The sequence below is a fragment of the Orcinus orca genome, chromosome 20 (assembly GCF_937001465.1).
Source record: "Orcinus orca chromosome 20, mOrcOrc1.1, whole genome shotgun sequence".
Lineage (NCBI taxonomy): Eukaryota > Metazoa > Chordata > Mammalia > Artiodactyla > Delphinidae > Orcinus > Orcinus orca.
The window spans coordinates 5120326-5140752 of NC_064578.1; the positions used below are offsets into that span (position 1 = coordinate 5120326).

Below are 20427 nucleotides of genomic sequence, written 5' to 3' on the forward strand. Positions count from 1 at the left end.
GCCCCCAGGGACGTTGTGGAACTTTGTTGGTGTGAACGTTTATATGGCCCTGCGGCTAGGCTGAATACTGACCCCACCCCCTAATATGTCAATGTTCGAATCCCGGGAACGTGTGTTACCTTACATGGCAAAAGGGACTTTGCAGATGTGATTAAGCTAAGGACCCTGAGCTGGGTAGAAGATTCTGGATTATCCAGGTGGGCCCAATGGAACCACAAAGGTCCTTAAAAGAGGGAGGCAGGTGGGCTTCCCTGGTGGCACAGTAGTTAAGAATCCGCCTGCCAGTGCAGGGGACATGGGTTCGAGCCCTGGTCTGGGAAGATCCCACATGCCGCGAAGCAGCTAAGCCCGTGCGCCACAACTACTGAGCCCGCATGCCTAGAGCCTGCGAGCCACAACTACTGAGCCCACATGCCACAACTACTGAAGCCTACGTGCCTAGAGCCCATGCTCTGCAACAAGAGAAGCCACTGCAATGAGAAGCCTGCGCACCGCAATGAAGAGTTGCCCCCGCTCGCCGCAACTAGAGAAAGCCCGCGCGCAGCAACGAATACCCAATGCAGTCATAAATAAATAAACAAATAAATAAATAAATAGAATTAAAGAACACTGCAGAAAAAAAAAGAGGGAGGCAGGAAGTCAAAGTAGGTGTGACAATGGAAGCAGAGGGTCAAAGTCAGAGAGAGATAAGATGCTGGGTTGCTGCTTTGAAGATACAGGAAGGGGCCATGAGCCAAGGAATGCATGCAGGCGACCTCCAGAAGTTGGAAAAGACGAGGAAGTCAATTCTCCCCCGGAGCCTCCAGAAGGAACCAGCCCCACCGACTGTAGCCCTGTGAAACTGATTTTGGACTTCCGGCCTCCAGAACTGTAAAAGACTAAATGTGCGTTGTTTGACGCTCCCACGTCTGTGGTCATCTGTTACAGCAGCCCCAGGAAACGAACACAGGCACCATGTGCCAATCACATATTAGCTTGTGAACTCCTCACAACAACCTGGAGCGGTGGGTTGTACCATCATCCTCATTTTACAGATGAGGAAACCGAGGCACAGAAAACAATTAAGCATCTTGGCCAACGGCACACAGGAAGTAGGTAACAACGTTCCTGCTTGGTCCACTAATATGATTACTATAAACACGACTGCTCCCTGCTTTCCAGGCAAATCGCTGCACCCACCAGAAAAGAAGCTGTGTTCCGATGGACGTCCTGGTCTGGCAGCAGCTCTCCCAGAACCTCCCAGATCCCTTCCTCCAGGACACGGGGACCACCAGCCTCACATGCTCTGCTGCCACCCCCCTCCTTCCCACATTTCTGAGCCCTCCCGTTACATGGTTGTCACTTTCCTTCTCGGTCCCCCTGTAGCAGAGAGAGGTCAGCTTGCTGGGCAGCAGTGCTCACAGGCGGTTTCACACGGAGAAGCATCCCGTGTGTGTAATTATATGCTGTGTTTGACAGTAACTGAGACTCTACTAAGAAAGATTAAGAAGAACTGTAATAATGCACAATCTGACCATGGGTCTTTAGAAAACCTTCACAGGTCCCATTTTTGCATATCTTTGATAATTCATTATCAAGTAGATGGAGAATCTCATTTAAAAATTAAGTTTTTTTTTTTAAGGTTACAAGGAAGTTTAGGTTTTCCAGAACCTGTAGAACAACTTGGTTTTATAGCCATGAGAGTACAAGCACACCCCTAAGCTGAAGACTTTTCCCATTTTAATTCTAGGAGGAGGAGACAGCGGCTGGTCTATCCTCGACCTGGGGCCCTGGGTGCTCGGGCGAGGAGGGAGGGGCAGTCGGAAGCACCCTTACTTTGACGACGGAGAGCATCCCCTCGTTGGTTTGCGGGTTGGTGTGGATCTCGAAGCTCTGCCCAGGGTTCCCGTTGATGATGGTGTAGGCGGCCCTCCACGCGCCTGTGGTAGGATCGTCCTTGTCTTCAACTGTCAAGTTGACAATAACTCCCACAGCTCCTTCCTCGACTGTGGCTTGAAACTGCAAACAAAGCAGACCATTACTGTCACTATTTTTGGGAAAAAAAAAATCATAGTGAAGACCACTGATGGCACTCTGACCATATGCCTGGTATTGGGCACATTACCCATGCCATCTCATTAAATAATAAAGACTAACAGAGGAAGATCACGAAGCTGTGTGTGCCAACAGATGCTATGCTTCAGGTTCTCTCAGCCTTATGCGGGACCATGAGGCTGAATTCTCCTACAGGATGTGGGCAGAAGTGATGTTTGCCGGGGCTGGCCTGGGTTCACCTGGGCTGAGGGTTAAGAGAACAGCTGTGCCTCTTCTCTGGGCCCCTTTCCTTCTATCTACCTGGATGCAGACAACCAGGAGACCCAAGGGGAAGGTGGAGCCACAAGAGGGAATGAGCTTGGGTACCTGAGTCACCACATGGAGGTGGGTGGGAGCCCGTCCCAAACTGTTGTTGAATGAGAAACAAACTCGTATTGAGTTTGAGCCTTTATGCATTTTTGTTTGCATTTGTTTTTGTAGCCTTGTTACTGAATGCAAATCTGTATGCCCAACGCACAGTGGGGCCAAACAATACCAAAACGTCAGAGTTTGGAGCAGAGAAAGGTTTACTGCAGGGCCAGGCAAGGAGATGTATGCCTCATGCCTTAAAAACCCTGAACTCCCTGAAAGCTTTCAGCGAAGCCCTTTTACAGGAAAGGTGAGGGAGGGTCATGGTTAGCTGTTGCAGACTTCTTGGTGTCAGATCCTTCGTTCCTGAGGTCAGGTCACCGTCGGGTCACGGTGTTCCTGTAAACCTCCACCAAAACAAATGTTACTCTCTGTTCTGACAAGTAAGGGCAAGGTCCCAAGGCTCAACTTTCGCCCTCTGAGGTCCAGGCCCTGGCTGAGAGGAGGGGGTCCCCGCGGGGGCCAGTTACCCTGCCCGGGAGTGTTCGTCCAGCACCCAGGCTGGGTCCTCCCACCAATGCCCAGGCCTGGCTGGCAGTGCCCTCAGGGCCAGGTCCCCAGACCCTGCCCAGCCGTCATCACTGAGGGAGCCAGGCACCCATGACCCAGCCGGCCCTCAGGTACCTTGGGCCACCCAAAGGTTCGGGCAGAGCAGGCCGGCTCCCAGGGACCCAGGGAGACCGCCGCCGCCATTAGGTAGCGGAGGAGGGGATGGAAGAGAGGTTCCCGTGGCCTCAAGGCCCAGGCCCGGCCAGTGGGCGGCCATGGCAAGGGCTCTGTAGCTCTGCGGGACACAGCCCCAAGCCTGTCCTGGGGCCCCCCAGCTCACCCACCGCCTGAGGCCGGGGAGGGCCTGGAGGGCCCCAGGGAGAAGGCCCCCATCCACCTCTTACCACACGGAGATCCACCTCTTACCTCTTGCCAGGAGGACCACCCCGGGAGGACCGTTGGCCGAGCGACCTCTAACTGCCACACTAAGTGTCTCTTGCTAACCCTCCTGTGCTTAAGGTCTTGCGGTAACGGTTGCATGGTAACGGCTGTGCACCCGCCCCGCCCCTATTACAGCCTCACCCACCCTAAACGACAAGGTAACCAGATAGTCACACCGCCATCGCTCATACATGGAGGGACGGGGATTGGAACCCCAGTGTTTGACTCCAGAGCCTCTGCTCAATTGTAGCATCCTCCTTAGTGACGGAAGCCAGTTTCATCCCTCCCACCCCTTGCCCACACCTAGCATGACTTTAAAAGGGAGGAAACATTTTTCTAAGGTAACATATAAATCAATTGTTTGGAGCTTTGTCGTACTTGTGTTTTTATTGTGACACATCTCAAATATTTGTTGCAAGTAGGTGTGGTGAAAAATAAATCAATAAATGAAAAATCAGCTTAGATAGAGAATTTCACGAGTCATCATCAGCACATTGCTTTGAGCTGGAAGCATAAATATTGTTTTGGTGCTTACCTCTGATACACTACTGGTGAATAGTAATCTGTTTGCAAATATTTTATACACAAGTAATACCAATAAGCTGACAAGAAGAAGAAGAAATATCCTGGAATTTCAATTAGTAGGAAAGAGAATCTAGAGACAGTAAGATGATGTCAGAAAGCCCTTATGTTCAAAGACAAGTAATTTGAGAAATGACGTTTCAAAAGCGGTGGCTGATTAATTCACTTGCAAATCATTAATCACAAGCCATGATCTTGATGCCTTGGGGAAGACAGGAACTAATCTATCACAACTCAGCAAACCTGGGTGAGCCGTTTCCCTTCCCTACAAGTGGTGCTGGGAAATTCCTGGAACATGCGCACTGGATGGAACGGAGCTGGAGCGAGGGGAAGTGGAGGATACTGTCACACAGAAACAGCTCCACGAGACAATGATTTTGACCTGATGCCTCTGATTCTTGTTTAAGTTAGGCCTAACTTCTATCTTTCCCCTCTCATCACAAAAATTATGGAATTCCTGAGCTTGAAATCTACACTGGTGGATCCCAGCCCTGTTAGAATCTCCTAGAGGGCTTTTTAAAAACACTGTTTTTTTTAAAAAATAACCCTATTCCAATTCAGTTGGTCTGGGGTAAGGCGTGGGTTTCAGTGTTTTGTTGACCTGCCCAGATAATTCTAATATGTAGTTTGGACAGAGAAGCATGAGAGTTCAAGGTCAAGAAGGGCCAAAGTAGGGATGTGAGAGCCTGCCCTCGTGCATTGCAAGGCTGCCTGGGTCCCATGCTGAGGGAGGGGCCTGCAGTGCATGTGGGATCAGCAGGAAGGAGAGCTGTGATCAGCTACTGCTGTCTGCCATGCGTCCAGGAGTGGGACACACGTGTTATCCAATCCCACAGGTGGCAGATAAAGAAACAGGCACAGAGAAAGAAGGAAGGAAGAGGTTGGTCCAAAGTTCTCGAGTGAACCAAAGGTCAGATACAAATCTCCTGGACTCCAGTAACATCTGCTTTCCACAAGTTCTATTACTCATGCCCACTCAAGAGTCCCATTGCTTAGGCCGGTCCTCCACCCCATGCTGTGATCCAGAGACAGAGGACTGATTCTCTGTCCCTACTGATCACAGCACACCTCAGCTCATAATCTGTCCCTGTGGCTGTTCTGACACCTGTACCTTGGGACACCAGGCAGACAATTCAGTGGGTTTGGGAGTGCTAAGACTAGAGGATGCTGGAAACCATCAGTCAGGTACGAATGCCATTACATCCAGTCCACAGGTGAGAAGTTACTTTGTCAAGGCAGGTGAATGTCACATTGCTGAGAGGAAGACACTATAAGAACAGATCACGATGAGGAGGCTGGAGGCTCCAGGTGTGTCTGTCTTGTTCAGGGCTTTCTCTCCACCCCTTGCACGATGCTGGGTGCATAGAAGGGACACAGTAGGTGTTTGCTGAGTGAATGAATGGTCTTAAAATAGGAAATGGGGCCTGGCATCAAAGGTGAGGGCTGAGAGGAAATGTGAAGGGATGAAGCTATACAGGAGTGAGACTAAGAGAGACTGGCATGGTGATGGATGCCTGATTCTGCCACTTGCTTGGATGGTGCAGGGCAGGAGGGATGGGTTGACCTCCCTTGTTCTCCAGAACATCTCTAGCAGGGATGCCTTATGACTTTCGAAGACACTGGGTACGTTATGTTTGTTGGTCCCTCCTACCACACTTGATTTTCATAGGCTTTAAAAATTTCATTTTTTTCCCCCTGATGTGAGGAAAAAAATTAAAATTTTCTTTGACCCTAAAAAATGCGTTTTTTTAATGGCGCCTGGTCCCCAGTACACAGCACAGTGCTGGACACATGAAGATCTTCTGGATGAATGGATGAATTTGTAAAATTAATACTTAGGCCATGTATAGGTGAGAAAAGCCTGTGCAGTTTCTCCCATGACACCTTTTCATGACACCAACCAAGAGGTTGGTGCAGAATACCTTTTCAGTGTGTGGGCAAATGAGTCCAAGTGGAACGGGAAGGTGATAATGTTTTAGAAATTCTCACAGCATGTGTTACGACCCTAATATATCCTTAGATGTAGTAATGTGTCCACAGCCACATTTACCTACCATCCATCACCCATCCATCCATTTATTTATCCTCCATTCATCCATCCATCCTTCCATCCACTTATCCGTCCTCCATCCATCCTCCATCCATGCATCTATCCATCCATCCACCCATTCGCCCATCCATCCATATTCCAGCCAGCCAGCCAACAAATACCTGTCAAGTGGCTTCTGTGTACCACGCATGATACAGTATTAAATTCTAAAAAATAGAAAAATAAAAAAATAAATTCTAGGGATATGCTAGTAAACAAGACACCAGACATGGCATATGTTTAATTATAAAAATATGTGAAGTGTTGGGCAAGAAATAACATAGTTCTTGGAGAGCCTGAAGCTTGAGGGGAGTGGTGAGAGGGCGTGGTGCCTGACCCAGTCTAGGGAAGGTCATTAGGGAAGAATTCCCTGAGAACTGAAAGAAGAGGAGTCAGTGAGACGAAATGGGAGAGAGCCTTCCTGGCAACTGGAACAGCAGGTGCAAAGGCCAGTGGTGAAGGAAGCACGGGGCAATTGTGGACCAGAGGGAGGTGGGTGTGGCTGGAGAGCAAAGGAGAACTCGGGGAGAACTGTTTGCTATTGGACTCCAGAGGAGAGTTGTGTCAGATTATGCACAGCCTTGTGGGCCAGGGAAAGGCATTTAGAATTTGTCTTGAGAGCCAAGTGAGGTCTAATCAAGGAACTGGATTATGTTTAAATCTACTCCTGGGAGAATTCAGAAAAAAATCTTTAAATACCGAAAACATTCAATACAATTATTATAGTCTTTGTTAAGACCATTATCTGATTCTTGCATAAACTATAAAGCCAGTTTCCTTGAGCATCCATTTAGAAACTCATTATGGCTTAATTAAATACTCATTCTATTAATTCTATTCAATGTTTAACCCCATTATGTAATTCAAGAATGGAAAATTAAGTAGATTAAAATGAAACAGTACCATTTTATATTTCTATAGCAATGCTCACTCTGTGATTTAAAAACAATAGACAGACATTAATTTACCATGCTAGAGCAGGAGGAATTACGGATTGTAACATTACTTCATTTAATTGGAAAAAATAAAGTTACTTTTCTGTTAAACTGTGCAGCAAATCAAATACGAGATGCAAAACGTGTTTTTACACCATCAGTGTGGGCGACTGTCTTGGGACATATTGAGTTTCATTGGCTCTCTCCTCTCAATTCAGAAAATTTCATTTTCTTTTCTTTGCCAAGGTGAGGTGAATTTTGTGATGGACATTTAGGAAGAGACTACTTGGACTTAAAACAAAGGTTATCCATCACCAGGGGAAGAGGGACTTGCATTTTAATTTACACTGAGAATGAACACTGCTCCTCACAGAGCAAAGAGTTGGTCATTAAGGTTAACCTGGAAGATGGAAATAACGATCAACAGGCTAAAAGCCACAGGTGGGGCAGAAGTGACAGCTGATGACTTTAAGGGACAGGACACATGCAAGCCTGCCTGCTTGATCGCTGGAGTCCAGGTTCATGAGCTGCCAACCCTGGGGTTTCATGGAGAATTGATGTTGACCTTGAAAAGCAGGGATACAGTCATCTGGGCCCTGGCTTTGAAAAAATTAAAAGATAAGGTCCCGGAAAGTTTTACACACTTCAGTTTCTATTTGTGCGGATAAAAGGGTGAGGGAGACATCATCAGAAACTGAACTTGCAAGCACTTTTATGAGGCTGTATCTACATAAACGATGCAGCTTGTTGGAAAAATCTAATTTCTTGCTGATAGCCTAATGGGTAGAAACTGTGAGTGCTATAAATAAGATCATACATTTAAGGATCCTGGCATAGAGTAAGGAATCAGTATTTGTTAGCACTGGTGATGATGATCGATTTCATTCTGTATCATATGAAATACTTACTAATAAATTGGAGAATGTGACTCTCTGTTTTTATCACAGTCTGCCTTCCATTGTGGTTGTCTTGTATAGATAGCTTATTTCCCTCGGTGGGTGTGGAAGAAGCTCTTTGCTCTTCAGTCGTGTATTCCTGACACTCACAAGCTTGCATATCCTTGTCTTGATCTTTATCACCAAGACAAATGATGTTAACTTATCACACACACATTTAGAAGGGATAGCTGCATCAGATATCTGGTTTCCTTCTATCTATGATTAGGAGTCATCCTGGGGTAGAAAGATGCAACACCTCATTTAAATAAATAGTCATTAAATGTCTATTCCATGGCAGGGGGTCTGCCAGGCATAAGAAGTCCAGCAGTAAATGAGAGGGACACTATTCTCTCCCCTCATGGGTTTACAGCTCAGCAGACTGACACACTCCCTCCTGATCACCCCATTTCCTTCATATGCTTTGCTCACACAATTCCTTTTCTACCATTTGTCCACTGTCATTCATCCCAGGCTGCATCTATGTTTGGACATGACTTAGTTTACAGCTAATGGTCATTTTAATAAATGGTGCTGGGGCCACTGGCTAGCCATGTGGAAAAAACAAAGAATCTGGATTCCCGACCTCACACCATACAGAAATTGTGAAAGGTAAAACAATCAATGTTTTAGAAGAAAACATAGGAGGACATTTTAATTCATCTTACAGTTAATGTTTATGTGTACTTTATATATATGTAATATAATGTAAAATATTTAAAATACGTATAATATAAAAATATAGAATGGGGCTTCCCTGGTGGCGCAGTGGTTGAGAGTCCACCTGCTGATGCAGGGGACATGGGTTCGTGCCCCGGTCCGGGAGGGTCCCACATGCCGCGGAGCGGCTGGGCCCGTGGGCCATGGTGGCTGGGCCTGCGCGTCTGGAGCCTGTGCTCTGCAATGGGAGAGGCCACAGCAGTGAGAGGCCCGCATACCACACACACACACACACACAAATATATATATATATAATGTAATTATATATATAAAGTGCACATAATATAATATAGATAATATTTAAATAACAAATTTAGTAAGTATAGAGTTTATTCAGTATTTTAAAGAAGGCTTTATGTCTAAGAAGTGATGAACAGCAGAGCCCCACAAGGGACTCTAGGTCACTTGGCTGAGAACCACGGTCTGCTCATCAGCTAGCCCTCAAGACAACTGTGCCTACTGAGTCCCTCCCTAGCCATGTCCCAGTAGGATGTGCATGGACAGGCCCCGAAGTAATACCGAGATGGGAGGGGACCATTCGGGAACCCAACAGCCCATAACGGCCCCAGACATTGGTGAGCATCTTTTACTCATTTCCCATCTAGTCAACACTCTCTCTTCTCTAAATATCATTTTCTCTTTGAAAATGAAGAGTGGTGTCAGCCCTTTGGTTTTCAACGCCCATGGGAGACAGTTCACAGAGAGAAGACGTAAAGCAGATGCTAGAGCTGGGATTTCCGGCAACTGCGAATAGAGACTTCCCCGCCCTCTGAAGCGCAGGCAGCCTGGGGCGTGCGCCTATCAACTGTGAGATGGGTCTTGTCTCTGTTTCCGAAAATGCCCAACACCACCTCTTTCATGAAGTGAGAACGCTATAATTAGACGTTCAACTTTGGGATCATTTTTGTCTAGAGAATACAACCCGAGGGGAGAAGATGACAGTGTACATGTGTTGGAGGGTCTCACGATAAGAAGAATGACCAGTTTTTCTCTATTCTCACTGAGAAAAAGGACAGTGAACTAAATTGTACGTCACACGCCAGAGATGATAACATTGTAATGGTGGAGGGCAGTCTTCCTTTTCTGAAGATTCTTAAAGTTTCTAGCTCAGGGTGCCTGTATCCATAAAACATCTGAGGAAATGATACCTTCCCCAGCTCCTGCTGAAAAGAGTGTTACTAGAGGGCCATTTGTACCACACGATCCCAGCTTTCGTTGCCAGAGCTGACTGGACCCAGAAGTGGCACTGGACTCACAAGTCACCAATCTATTGGCTGCTTCATGAACGACCAGATGATTTCTCTAAGCATATGAACTCAGAGAGATACAGGCTATATAATCAGAGGGCAAAGGGTCCTTAAATCCTAAGTTTCTGAGTAGAAGAGAAATGGAGTGGCCATTTTTTGTCATTTGGACATGAACGAATAGATGCATAGAGAAGCCAAAGAATGGACACACTGAAGGAAAACCCAGGAGACCTTGGGGGCGCTCAGAGACACACAGATGAAGAAGCACCCTTGATCTCGGACTGTGTTTCTACTCCTTGCAACTAATGGAGCCCTGGGAAAACAGCTGTGCTGGATGGATGTCTATCTCTCTCAGGACGTAAATGTGGTCCTTTTGATGAAGACTTGGGTTTCACAGATGTTTCCTCAAATCTTTTTTCTTTTTCTCTTTTACATCTTGCTATGGAAACTTTCAAACAGCTATAAAAGCAGACAGAATGAAGTGATGAACCCCACGTGCCATCATCAGGCTTCAAAGATTTTCAACTTATGCCCCCATGTGCTTCATCTACACGCCCACTTCTCCCCATGCCTGTCCTGTTTGGAGCAAATCCCAGACATATCACTGAATCTGTAAAGATTTCACTGCTTGTCGCTGAAAGTTAAAAACTCTTTTTAAGAGAACAGAATCAAGGTTCTCTCCTGATCCAACTTACATTAATTCCTTCTACTGACAATTATTGTGTTTTTCTTTTGTGCGGATGCTTTACTAAAACTATAGCCGCGGTAAAGGACAGTTAGAGACTGGCCTATTAGACTTCTCCACGGGTTAGGAGAGTCTTCTCAGTTAAATGTTACTGAACAGGTGAGGAAACAGAAAAGCTGAAGGTGGAAACAGTTCAATGATAATAAGGAATAGCAGCTCGATGACAAAGAAACATGTGCCTGAGGGGGGAGGACTCTCCAGAGCCGCTGGCACGCCGGGCAGTGTGGTTCTTGGTCCAGGAGAGCCGAGGCACGCGCCACCTAGTGGATGTGACCCCCAACCCCCCACCCCAGGGAGCCCCGGGCCGGGAGGAGAGCCACGTGCCTGGAGGGCTGCGTCTGGGGTCCTGTTCCAACGAGAGGAAAGACCAAGTGTCACGCAACCTCCCAGCTCTACAGGTGCCGGGGGAGGAGCCAACAGGCAAGAGAGGGAAACAATATTCACTTCGTGCTCCAGCAGGAATTATCCTCCCCTCCCCACTCAGTGCACTCTCTTCCGTATTGATTCATTTCCTAGGAGGAGTTTCCATGGTTGCTGCAGACACAGAGGAGGCGCTGGGTACCCAACTTTGGAGGAAGATGCCCAGCCAGGTTCTGGCTTGCTGGGGGCCCGATGGTCCACCAAATTTGTTTTTGCTATTCTTCCTCCACGTGACCTCGCCTACCGAAGCTCCTCGGATTTACCCATTACAGATGCATACTGCAGCTAGAAAGTGAGTTTTCAGGAAGAAAAGACTCAAATACTGAAACATATCTTTTTGTCCTCAAAACAAAATGAGAACACACAGCCACTGAAGACTGCCAGAAAAATAATACAGCTGGGCAATGGTTCTCAAACTATGTTCCCTGGAACAAACAGTGTTTGAGGGATGGTGCAGGAGTCCCACGAATGTACCACATATTTTCCTCTAAACAAGAAAGACTGAAACTGCCCGAGGAATCTGCTAGATATATTTTATCCATTTTGTATATTAGAGTTCTTGTCTAAGATTTTGCTTGGAAAAAAAAAGTTTTGCTGCTGAAATGAAGTTTGAAAATCACTGCCTTAGGGAACCGATGAAATAAATATTACATGTGATGGTGAGAGAAAAATAAAAACCAAGGAGCAAATGTGCGTGCGTTCTTTTTTCTCCACATGCCCGGTGTGGAAACTTCATCTCATCTGACATTAATATCTCTCCTTCGCTTGAGCTTCTCTTTTTAAAAAAATGAAAGAAAAGGCAAAACACATTTGTACATTTGATGAGATAACTGAAAAATAGCTTAATTTTGAGAAGCAAAGAGATTTTCTGCAGGGATACGCATTCGACACAAACATCTGAATCTGGATGAAGAATGACTTTTCTTTAGGAACAATAGCATGGTCTGCTCTAAAGGCTTAGAATTTGGTTTATGCAATTCTGCAAATTTACAGGTGTGGAAAATTCAGTGAAATGGGGCAAGTTCTGATCTACCTCTAACTCACGGGTAAATTCTGTAACTTCTCTGAGTCCAAGTTTGCTTATCTGAGGTGTAGGGTATCAGGCAAAGCAGGAGTTCTTAATGCTGACTGCACATTAGAATCACCTGAAAACTACTCATGATCTGAGGTCCCACATTCAGAGATTCTCCTTGGGTAGGGCCTAGGCATTTGCATTTCTAAAAACTCCCCCAGATGGTTCTGATGAATGGCCAAGAGGTGAGAACAGCTGCTTGAAATGACTCCGAAGGCCCCCTCCTAGTGTTAGGATCGAACTTTAAAAAGATCATTGTGACCTGTTCCAGCTTGTGTGGGTCCTAGCCGGTGTTGGGAGTGCCAAAGAATGCCACTGGTGGGACCCTTGAGATTTCTTACAGTTCTCTGCTCCAGGAGTCTATAGGAGCTGCTAACGGACCAATGGAATACATTTGCCAATGAAATCACAGGGGCATCTCCTGGAGGTCATCTTTTTCATCACCTCCAACAGGAATCCTGTACCCATTAAGCAGTCATCCTATTCCTCACCCCCACCCCCCACCCCAGCCCCTGACAATCACCAACCTACCTTCTGTCTCTATGGATTTACCATTCTGGAAATTTCATAGTAATGGAACGACACAATATGTGGTCTTCTGTGTCTAGCTTCTTTCAATTAGCATACTGTTTTCAAGGTTCATCCCTGTTGTAACCTGTGTTGGTACTTTGTTCCTTTTACTGGCTGAATAATATTCCACAGCATGGATGGACCACATTTTATCTAACCATTCTTCCATTGATCAACATGTGGGCTGTTTCCACTTTTTGGCTATTGTGAATATGCTGCTCTGAACATTCATGGACATGTTTTTATGTGGACGTATGCTTTCATTCCCTTGGGCAGATACCTAGGAGCGGAATTGCTGGGTCACATGGTGACTCTGTGTGTAATGCGGTGGAGATCTAAGTCATTCACCAACATGCAGAGAGCGCTTGGGTGGCACCTTTTAAACACATGAGGCCATGTACTGTTTGCTGGCTTCTCAGAGCTCACTGCCCCCTCCCATGTGAGCAAAGGCAATATTTGAGAATGAAGCTTCCCTCTTTGAATGGCAGGAGGGGTTGGGAAGAAGGGGGATCTATGGGCGCCTTATCTCCTTTGACTAACCGACTTCAAGTAGCCTCCTTTCCCCTATTTGCATGCGGTATCACTCAGCTTAATGCAGAAATGAGATGGACACCCCAGAGCTCACGGAGAAAAAGCCCTGCTCCGTGCGTGCCCCTTGCAGCTGTTTCTAACTAGAGAAAGTACATCTTTAATCTCCTGAGCGGTAGGAAAATCGACACACTTGGTTAGGCTCCTGATGCTAATGCCCCAGTACAAATAAGGACACGAGAAACCTTCTGCTTTCATTACAAGGGATTTGTACAAATTCACACATGGAATTGCCTTACAGCTTCTAATTTATATTTAAATCCCAAATGTCACTGTCAGAAGAAACGGCTCTAAATCCATTGTCTGTGTCTGCACCATTGATTCCTGTTTCAAATAGACCCCATGGGACCAACTGTAATTCCCATCGGCACCTCTGCATATTTCTTCCCAGAGGTGGCTTGTGGTGCTTCTGAGAACATCTGAGTCCCACAGGTAGAAGAGATGGATGAGAATCATTCCCTTGGGAATCAGACCCAGTGAGAGGGGAAGGATTAGAAAAATCATTCTCTGTCCCTTCTGGGCTCTGATCCCAGGGTGGAGTCACACCGGAAGTCTGTGTGGGGAGAGAGGTGCCCCGATGGCCATCTTTCATGTTGAAAAGAATGAATGATGGAAAGTTACTCATGTTTAACACCCCCTGAAGCTCTGTAACTTATTGGCTGTGTGACCTTGGTCAAGTCACTTAACCTCTCTGTGTCTTGATTTTCTCATCAGCGCAATGAGAAAAATAATAGTCCCTACCCTTATAGGATTATTATGATGATTGAGAATATTTATAAATGTCAAGATGAACGCCAGACACGTAATAAGCAATATAGGCACATTGTTACGATGAACACAGACAGAAAGAACACAGAAATGAAGTTTGTAATGGTGCACATCAATTACAAGGAATGTGACCAGAGAAATAAACTTTGTTCTTTTGGGCTTTTTGTTGCTGTCGTTACAGTAGACTAGTTTTGCTAAATAATATTTCTGACAATATAAATTTCCCTTGTTGTCTACAACTACTTAGACTTGGTGTCACGTATAATCAGAGGTGTCCTGACCAATAGTACTTTTTAGAGAGGTGTCCTGACCAATAGTACTTTTTAGTTCCTAAATGTATTTTTAATCTAATTTAGGGTTTCTTAAGAGCAGTGCTAGTGACATTTTGGGCTGGATAACGATTTGTTGGGTGGGTGGGGGGGTCCTGTGTAGGATGTTGAGCACCATCCGTAGCCTCCACCCACCAGATGCCAGGGGCACCCAAGCTGCAGACATTGCCAGATGTCTCAGGGGAGCGTGTGTGTGTGTGTGTGTGTGTGTGTGTCTGTGTGTGTGTGTGTGTGTGTGTGTGTGTGTGTGTGTATACAATCCTCCCTGGCTGAGAATCACTAATCTACCTAAACCAGGTCAGGGGCTCCCTAACAAGTATCTGCCTGTAAATGGCAGCCCATGAGCTCCCCCAGAGCAACATTTATCAGCAAGCTGGTCTTAGACTCAAGTCTCAAGGGAAAACTGAAATAGCATAATAATATTTTCCAGGGTAATTGAATCAGACATTGCCAGAAAAACATTCAAGGGTAAAACTAAAGACTGTAATTATTATGAAAATTATTGATGTAGTTTTCATTACTCTACAATTTTTGAATTAGCCACTGATAATCCCTTTTATAAAAGAAGAAAGGTAGTTTTTCTTGCTTTTCCTTCTTCCTGACACTTGCCTGCCTCTCACTTTTCAATAAACACATTCAAGCCTGTGCGTGCTAAGTGGACCCAGGTGCAGCAGAGACCCGGGCCCTCCTCTGAGGGGCAGCCCTGTCACCTGCGGGGCTTTCTCGATGGGCCTCAGAATTTTTTCATTTGGTCCAGTAAGAACTATGTTCAGACCCAAGCTTATTTGGCAGTGAAGAATTACTGTCCGTGATCCATTTTCCCCTCCCAATTCTCCAAACCCCTGCTACTCGAAGTGTGGTCCCTGGGCCAGCATGGGTATCACTTGTGAGCTAGTTAGAAATGCAGAATCTGGGGCCCCATGCTAGACCTTCAGAATCAGCTTCCAGGTGATTCAGGGCTACATCAAGTCTGAGACGTCTGCTCTTGACTGCTCTGCCAACTCTTGGTGACTCGGTCCTTGCTGCCTGACCCTGATGGGCAGAGAGACCAGAATACAGGTGCCCTCTACGTTCAGCACTCCCAGCCTGGAAACCTAGAGACTAGAGGGGTCCTTCTCCCTCCTGTTCAATGTGAACTTCTTCCCTGGGTCCCATCCCCTCCCCTTCCACCTTCAACTCCTGTCCTGCTTCCCTACCTGCCAACTTACCCCGCCTCTCAAGTCTATAATGTGTTCTAGACTCTCCAATTAAGAACACAACAACAAAACACGCGCAGCGAAGCAAAAGCCTCCCTCCACTCTTCCGTGGCTCTCATGCCCTTCGCAAGAGGGGCCTGCATTTCCTCAGCCCCCACTGTGCGATAACAGAGCGCTAAATACCTTGGAAGTTGCTGTGAGGGCTAGGGAGCACAAAAATCAGGACTGCAAATTTATCTGAAATCAAGGAACAACATAACTTGGTCATTGTTGAGGTGTAATTACAGGACAAAACATACTGTTCAAGGATCCTTACTGGGTCTGCTGAACAGGTGCCAAGGAGGCTTTTCATGAAACTCACACATAACAGGCCAGACACTGTCCGACCCCAGCCTGTGGCTGCTACATCTGGGCAGCTCCACGTGTATGGGGAGGGCCGTGAGGCTGTATTGTGAGTATGGAAAACAGGAGCTCTCACAGAGTTAAGGACTTTTAAGTAAAAAAGCGAAGTCTTCCAGCTCGATTTTTCCCTCCCTAGTGAGAGTGCCGGGTAGAGAGAACAGTGAGAACTGCCAGGTAGCACGGGAGAGCCTGTGGGAAATGAGAGAAGCTGAGGGGAGAGAGAGGAGAGAGTGGGGAGATTGAGAGACAGACACACAGAAAAAAAGAGGTGGAGAGAGAAGGAGAGAGCCAGTGGGGGGAGGGCAGTGCTGGCAAAGAAGGCAGGGCTACACATGCGAAAGAGAGAGAGACATCTCCTGGCTACTGTAAATAGAGCTGCAATGAACATTGGAAGCAACCTAAGTGTCCATCATCGGATGAATGGATAAAGAAGATGCGGCACATATATACAATGGAATATTACTCAGCCATAAAAAGAAACAAAATTGAGTTATTTGTAGTGAGGTGGATGGACCTAGAGTCTGTCATACAGAGTGAAGTAAGTCAGAAAGAGGAAAACAAATACCGTATGCTAACACATATACATGGAATTTAAGAAAAGAAAAAAAAAGGTCATGAAGAACCTAGGGTTAAGACGGGACACAGACCTACTGGAGAACAGACTTGAGGATATGGGGAGGGGGAAGGGTGAACTGTGACTAAGTGAGAGAGAGGCATGGACATATATACACTATCAAACGTAAAACAGATAGCTAGTGGGAAGCAGCCGCATAGCACAGGGAGATCAGCTCAGTGCTTTGTGACCACCTAGAGGGGTGGGATAGGGAGGGTGGGAGGGAGGGAGATGCAAGAGGGAAGAGATATGGGAACATATGTATATGTATAACTGATTCACTTTGTTATAAAGCAGAAACTAACACACCATTGTAAAGCAATTATACCCCAATAAAGATGTTAAAAATTTAAAAAAAAAAAGAGAGAGAGAGAGAAAGGGAGACGAGAGAAACAGACTGGAGAGGGAAAGAGAAAGAAGGAAAGATAAATAAGTTAGGAAATAAAGACAGGAGAAAGAGATGTGGAAAGAGGGAGATGGGGGTGGCTTAAGGGCTTGGTTTTGCTTTTTCTTAAATAAGAAAATCTGGGCAAGTCGAGAGCGGCGTTCCAGCACTTCTGGCATTCCCGGGGCCTGTGCCAGAAGAAGCTGAGGACAGAGGTTTCCATATTAATAGAACCCAATGGTTGAGGCCTCCAGTCTAACTACTTAGAGCAACTGCAGTCGGAGGAACTGAGGATTCAGTGACTAAGCCAGGACCCCTGGGAGGAGGGCTGACCGTGTCCACTGCCCCCATCCAGAAAAGATGCTGGTGGGTCCTGGGCCCTGGGCGTTGCCTCCACGATAATTACCAGGAAGCCCAGTCTTTTTACAACAGTTTCTAAAATCAGTGCATTAGACACAATTGGATATGATCAAAATGATCCGTAAAAGCCTCCAAAAGGGTCCTTATGGAGACTCTCAGGGCCCTGGGAGGCTGTTCTACTCTTGGGCCACCTTGTATGAAAAATCTACATGTGACTTCGAGTGTATACAGACTTGTATAAGCTAAATGTTTGGATGATGAGTCATCTGTGTTTCATTAACCCCACATAGGTCCTTCCAAGGGATGGGTTTGCGTCTCCTGAACTCATCTTTTTGTTGCCTTTACAAATATTTAAGGAGAGGTTGCAAACCAAGGAACCAACCAAAATCTGTGGTCCTTAGCCTCCAGTCACCTTATGTGAAGTTTGTGTTTTTAACGCATCTCAGAGGGCCTGCCCAGGGCAAGGGAATTGTAACAGGGACCATAACAGGCATGGTAGCTGGTAACTTTCTGGGCCCTGGTGGGGTCGGCCAAGGGGACACCTGAACATAAGCTCTTCCTTTTTGGCTGGAGGGCTCCCCATAGATATGCAACTGAGACAGTACCCTGCTAATGGCCACCTCTGGACAATACTCATCCTTCACGTGTCAACTTGTGAAGATTGTTGAAGATGAAAAAATGGGCCATTCCTGGGGATACACATTCTATAGCTATCCTTGAACATGGAAAAATCCATCACTTTGTCTTCTCTGTCAATAAGAGCAACTTCTGAATACGTGCACACACGTATGCACATGTACACACACATCTTTTGCAGGAAGGGAGTGTTTCCAAAGAGAGTCCACATCTAGCGTTGTTGCTATAGTAACACAAGTGAAAGAGGAAGACAGCTTCACAAACCAAACACAATGGTGAGCTTCTTCTGTCACCTGCCTGCGACCTTGTTCTTTCCACAGTCAGGGAGCAGGTGGAAGGTTAGTGTAATTTAAGCCACAAGGAAGTGAGGAGGCCTGAGGTCACGTCAGTGTGGTACAGACCTCAGGGGATGAAAAGAAAAAAACAGGACACCTGAGGGCAGCGAGTTCAGGGGCTCGTTAGCAGGTAGAGGTGACAGGTTGGCGCTGACTCTTTCTGATGTAACCAACAGCTAGAGAAGAGGCCGTCAGAGGGGGTTTCACGGCCCCAGAATTGCTGGAACAGGCTGTAGCATGGAGATTTGGCTGAATTGAGAAAACTCAAATAATTGGGTACAAAATGCCTGTTTTCTGAAGAAAGCCACGCTCTGCAGACTAACAGCAGCAAAGTGATGATTAATAGCATGGTAATATCAATAGCAAAGGCTAACATTTGCATGCTGCCTTGATGTTGTGTGCTGGGCTGATGGCCCTTGGAATCCCACTTTACTGGGGTCCCTGCTACGAACGTGGGCCCTTTCCTGGGTCTAGAATTCTGTCCCTGTTCTGTAACCGAACGTCAGGTGCTTCCCTGGACCATGAACCTCTTCTTCTGTGCATCCACTGGAGCCCATTCACAGCAGGGCAGGTCTTCCTCCATTGTCAGGTAGGTGTCTATGCAAGTACAGACTTGCATAGACAAGTCTAGCTCAGGAGATGGAAAAGATGAAGGTAATTGAAAAGTACTTTGATCATACTGGAAAAGGGGCTATAAACTGCAATTTAAGTAAATACTCATACCTTTGGACCCAGCATTTCACTTGTGAGAGTTTATCCTATAAAAACCTTCATATGTGCGCACGAAGATACACATTCAAGCATTTTTACTGCTGTGGTATTTACAAAAGAAAAAACCAGGGACCACCAAAATGTCCATCCATAGGGGACTGGTCAAACCATGGGACACCAATGAAACAGAACACGATACAGAGCCATTAAGATAATGAGGGAGCAGAACTTCCCTGGTGGCTCAGTGGTTAAGAATCTGCCTGCTAACGCAGGGGACACAGGTTCAAGCCCTAGTGCGGGAAGATCCCACATGCTGTGGAGCAGCTGAGCCCGTGCGCCACAACTATGGAGCCTGCGCTCCACAGTCCGCAAGCCACAACTACTGAGCCCATGTGCCACAACTACTGAAGCCCACGTGCCTAGAGCCCATGCTCCGCAACAAGAGAAGCCACCGCAGTGAGAAGCCCGTGCATTGCAACCAAGAGTAGCCCTCGCTCGCCGCAACTAGAGAAAGCTTGCGTCCAGCCACAAAGACCCAATGCAGCCAAAAATAAACGAAGAACTAAATAAAAATTTATTTAAAAAAAGATGATGAGGGAGCTAATTGCTTGGCATTATTGATCAGAAGGGAAATCTATTGTATCGAATGATGCAAACATCTTGGGTTTACTTAGTAGAAATAAAATGTGTTGAGTTAATGAAATCAGGAGACAGTGGACCACGCAAGGGGCACATGTGAAGCCAGAGCTGAGATAAAGGAGAGATTACAGACTCTTTAAGGGTCGAGATTGCAGGAGACAGTGGACCATGCAAGGGGCACACGTGAAGGCAGAGCTGAGATAAAGGGGAGATTACAGACTCTTTAAGGGTCGAGATTGCAGGAGCCAAGGACACAGATGGAGTTCACCAAGCTGCTGTGTGTGAGGGGCTGGGAGTGCGGGGCTGACCCTGCGGGTGACGCTCCCAGTTGCCTGGGTAGAGCCCTCTCCCCAGGTTAAAGGTATAAAAATAGAGACAGGCCAGTGAGAATTCAGCAAGTGGTCTCTAGGGGTGGAGCATCTTCCTGCTGGGCTTCCACTCAGAGCAGGGGTCAGGTAGAGTGTGTGGGCGGTGGGGGGCTGTGCAGGGGACAAAGGATAAGACCATGAGGGGCTCAGCTTGAATCACACATAAAGGCTGTGGAACCTCTGGGATGCTGCTGACACGCTCGAAATGAAATGACCACTCATGGAAGTAAACCAAGAAGGTGCGATACCCCGTGTCTCGTTCATTCCAGCTGGAAGGAACCTTAGCTGGGAGACGGAGGAACCCATTCTCCTGAAGCCTTCTACCAATTGCCTTGAATGGCTAAACATTACGGAGTGTTTCTCTGCCCTTTGCTGTCACTAAGAAAGGCCAAGACCACCCAAAGCAGGTA

At 46.5% G+C, this 20427-nt stretch overlaps 1 protein-coding gene across 1 annotated transcript in view; it reads right to left on the bottom strand.

Annotated features, from left to right (window-relative positions):
- Positions 1-20427, bottom strand: part of CDH13 (cadherin 13) — a 999893-nt gene that overhangs the window by 100612 nt on the left and 878854 nt on the right. The window contains exon 9 of the mRNA XM_004280100.4: positions 1816-1998. Within this exon, the coding sequence (XP_004280148.1) occupies positions 1816-1998 (183 nt within the window). The remainder of the gene's footprint in view (positions 1-1815; positions 1999-20427) is intronic.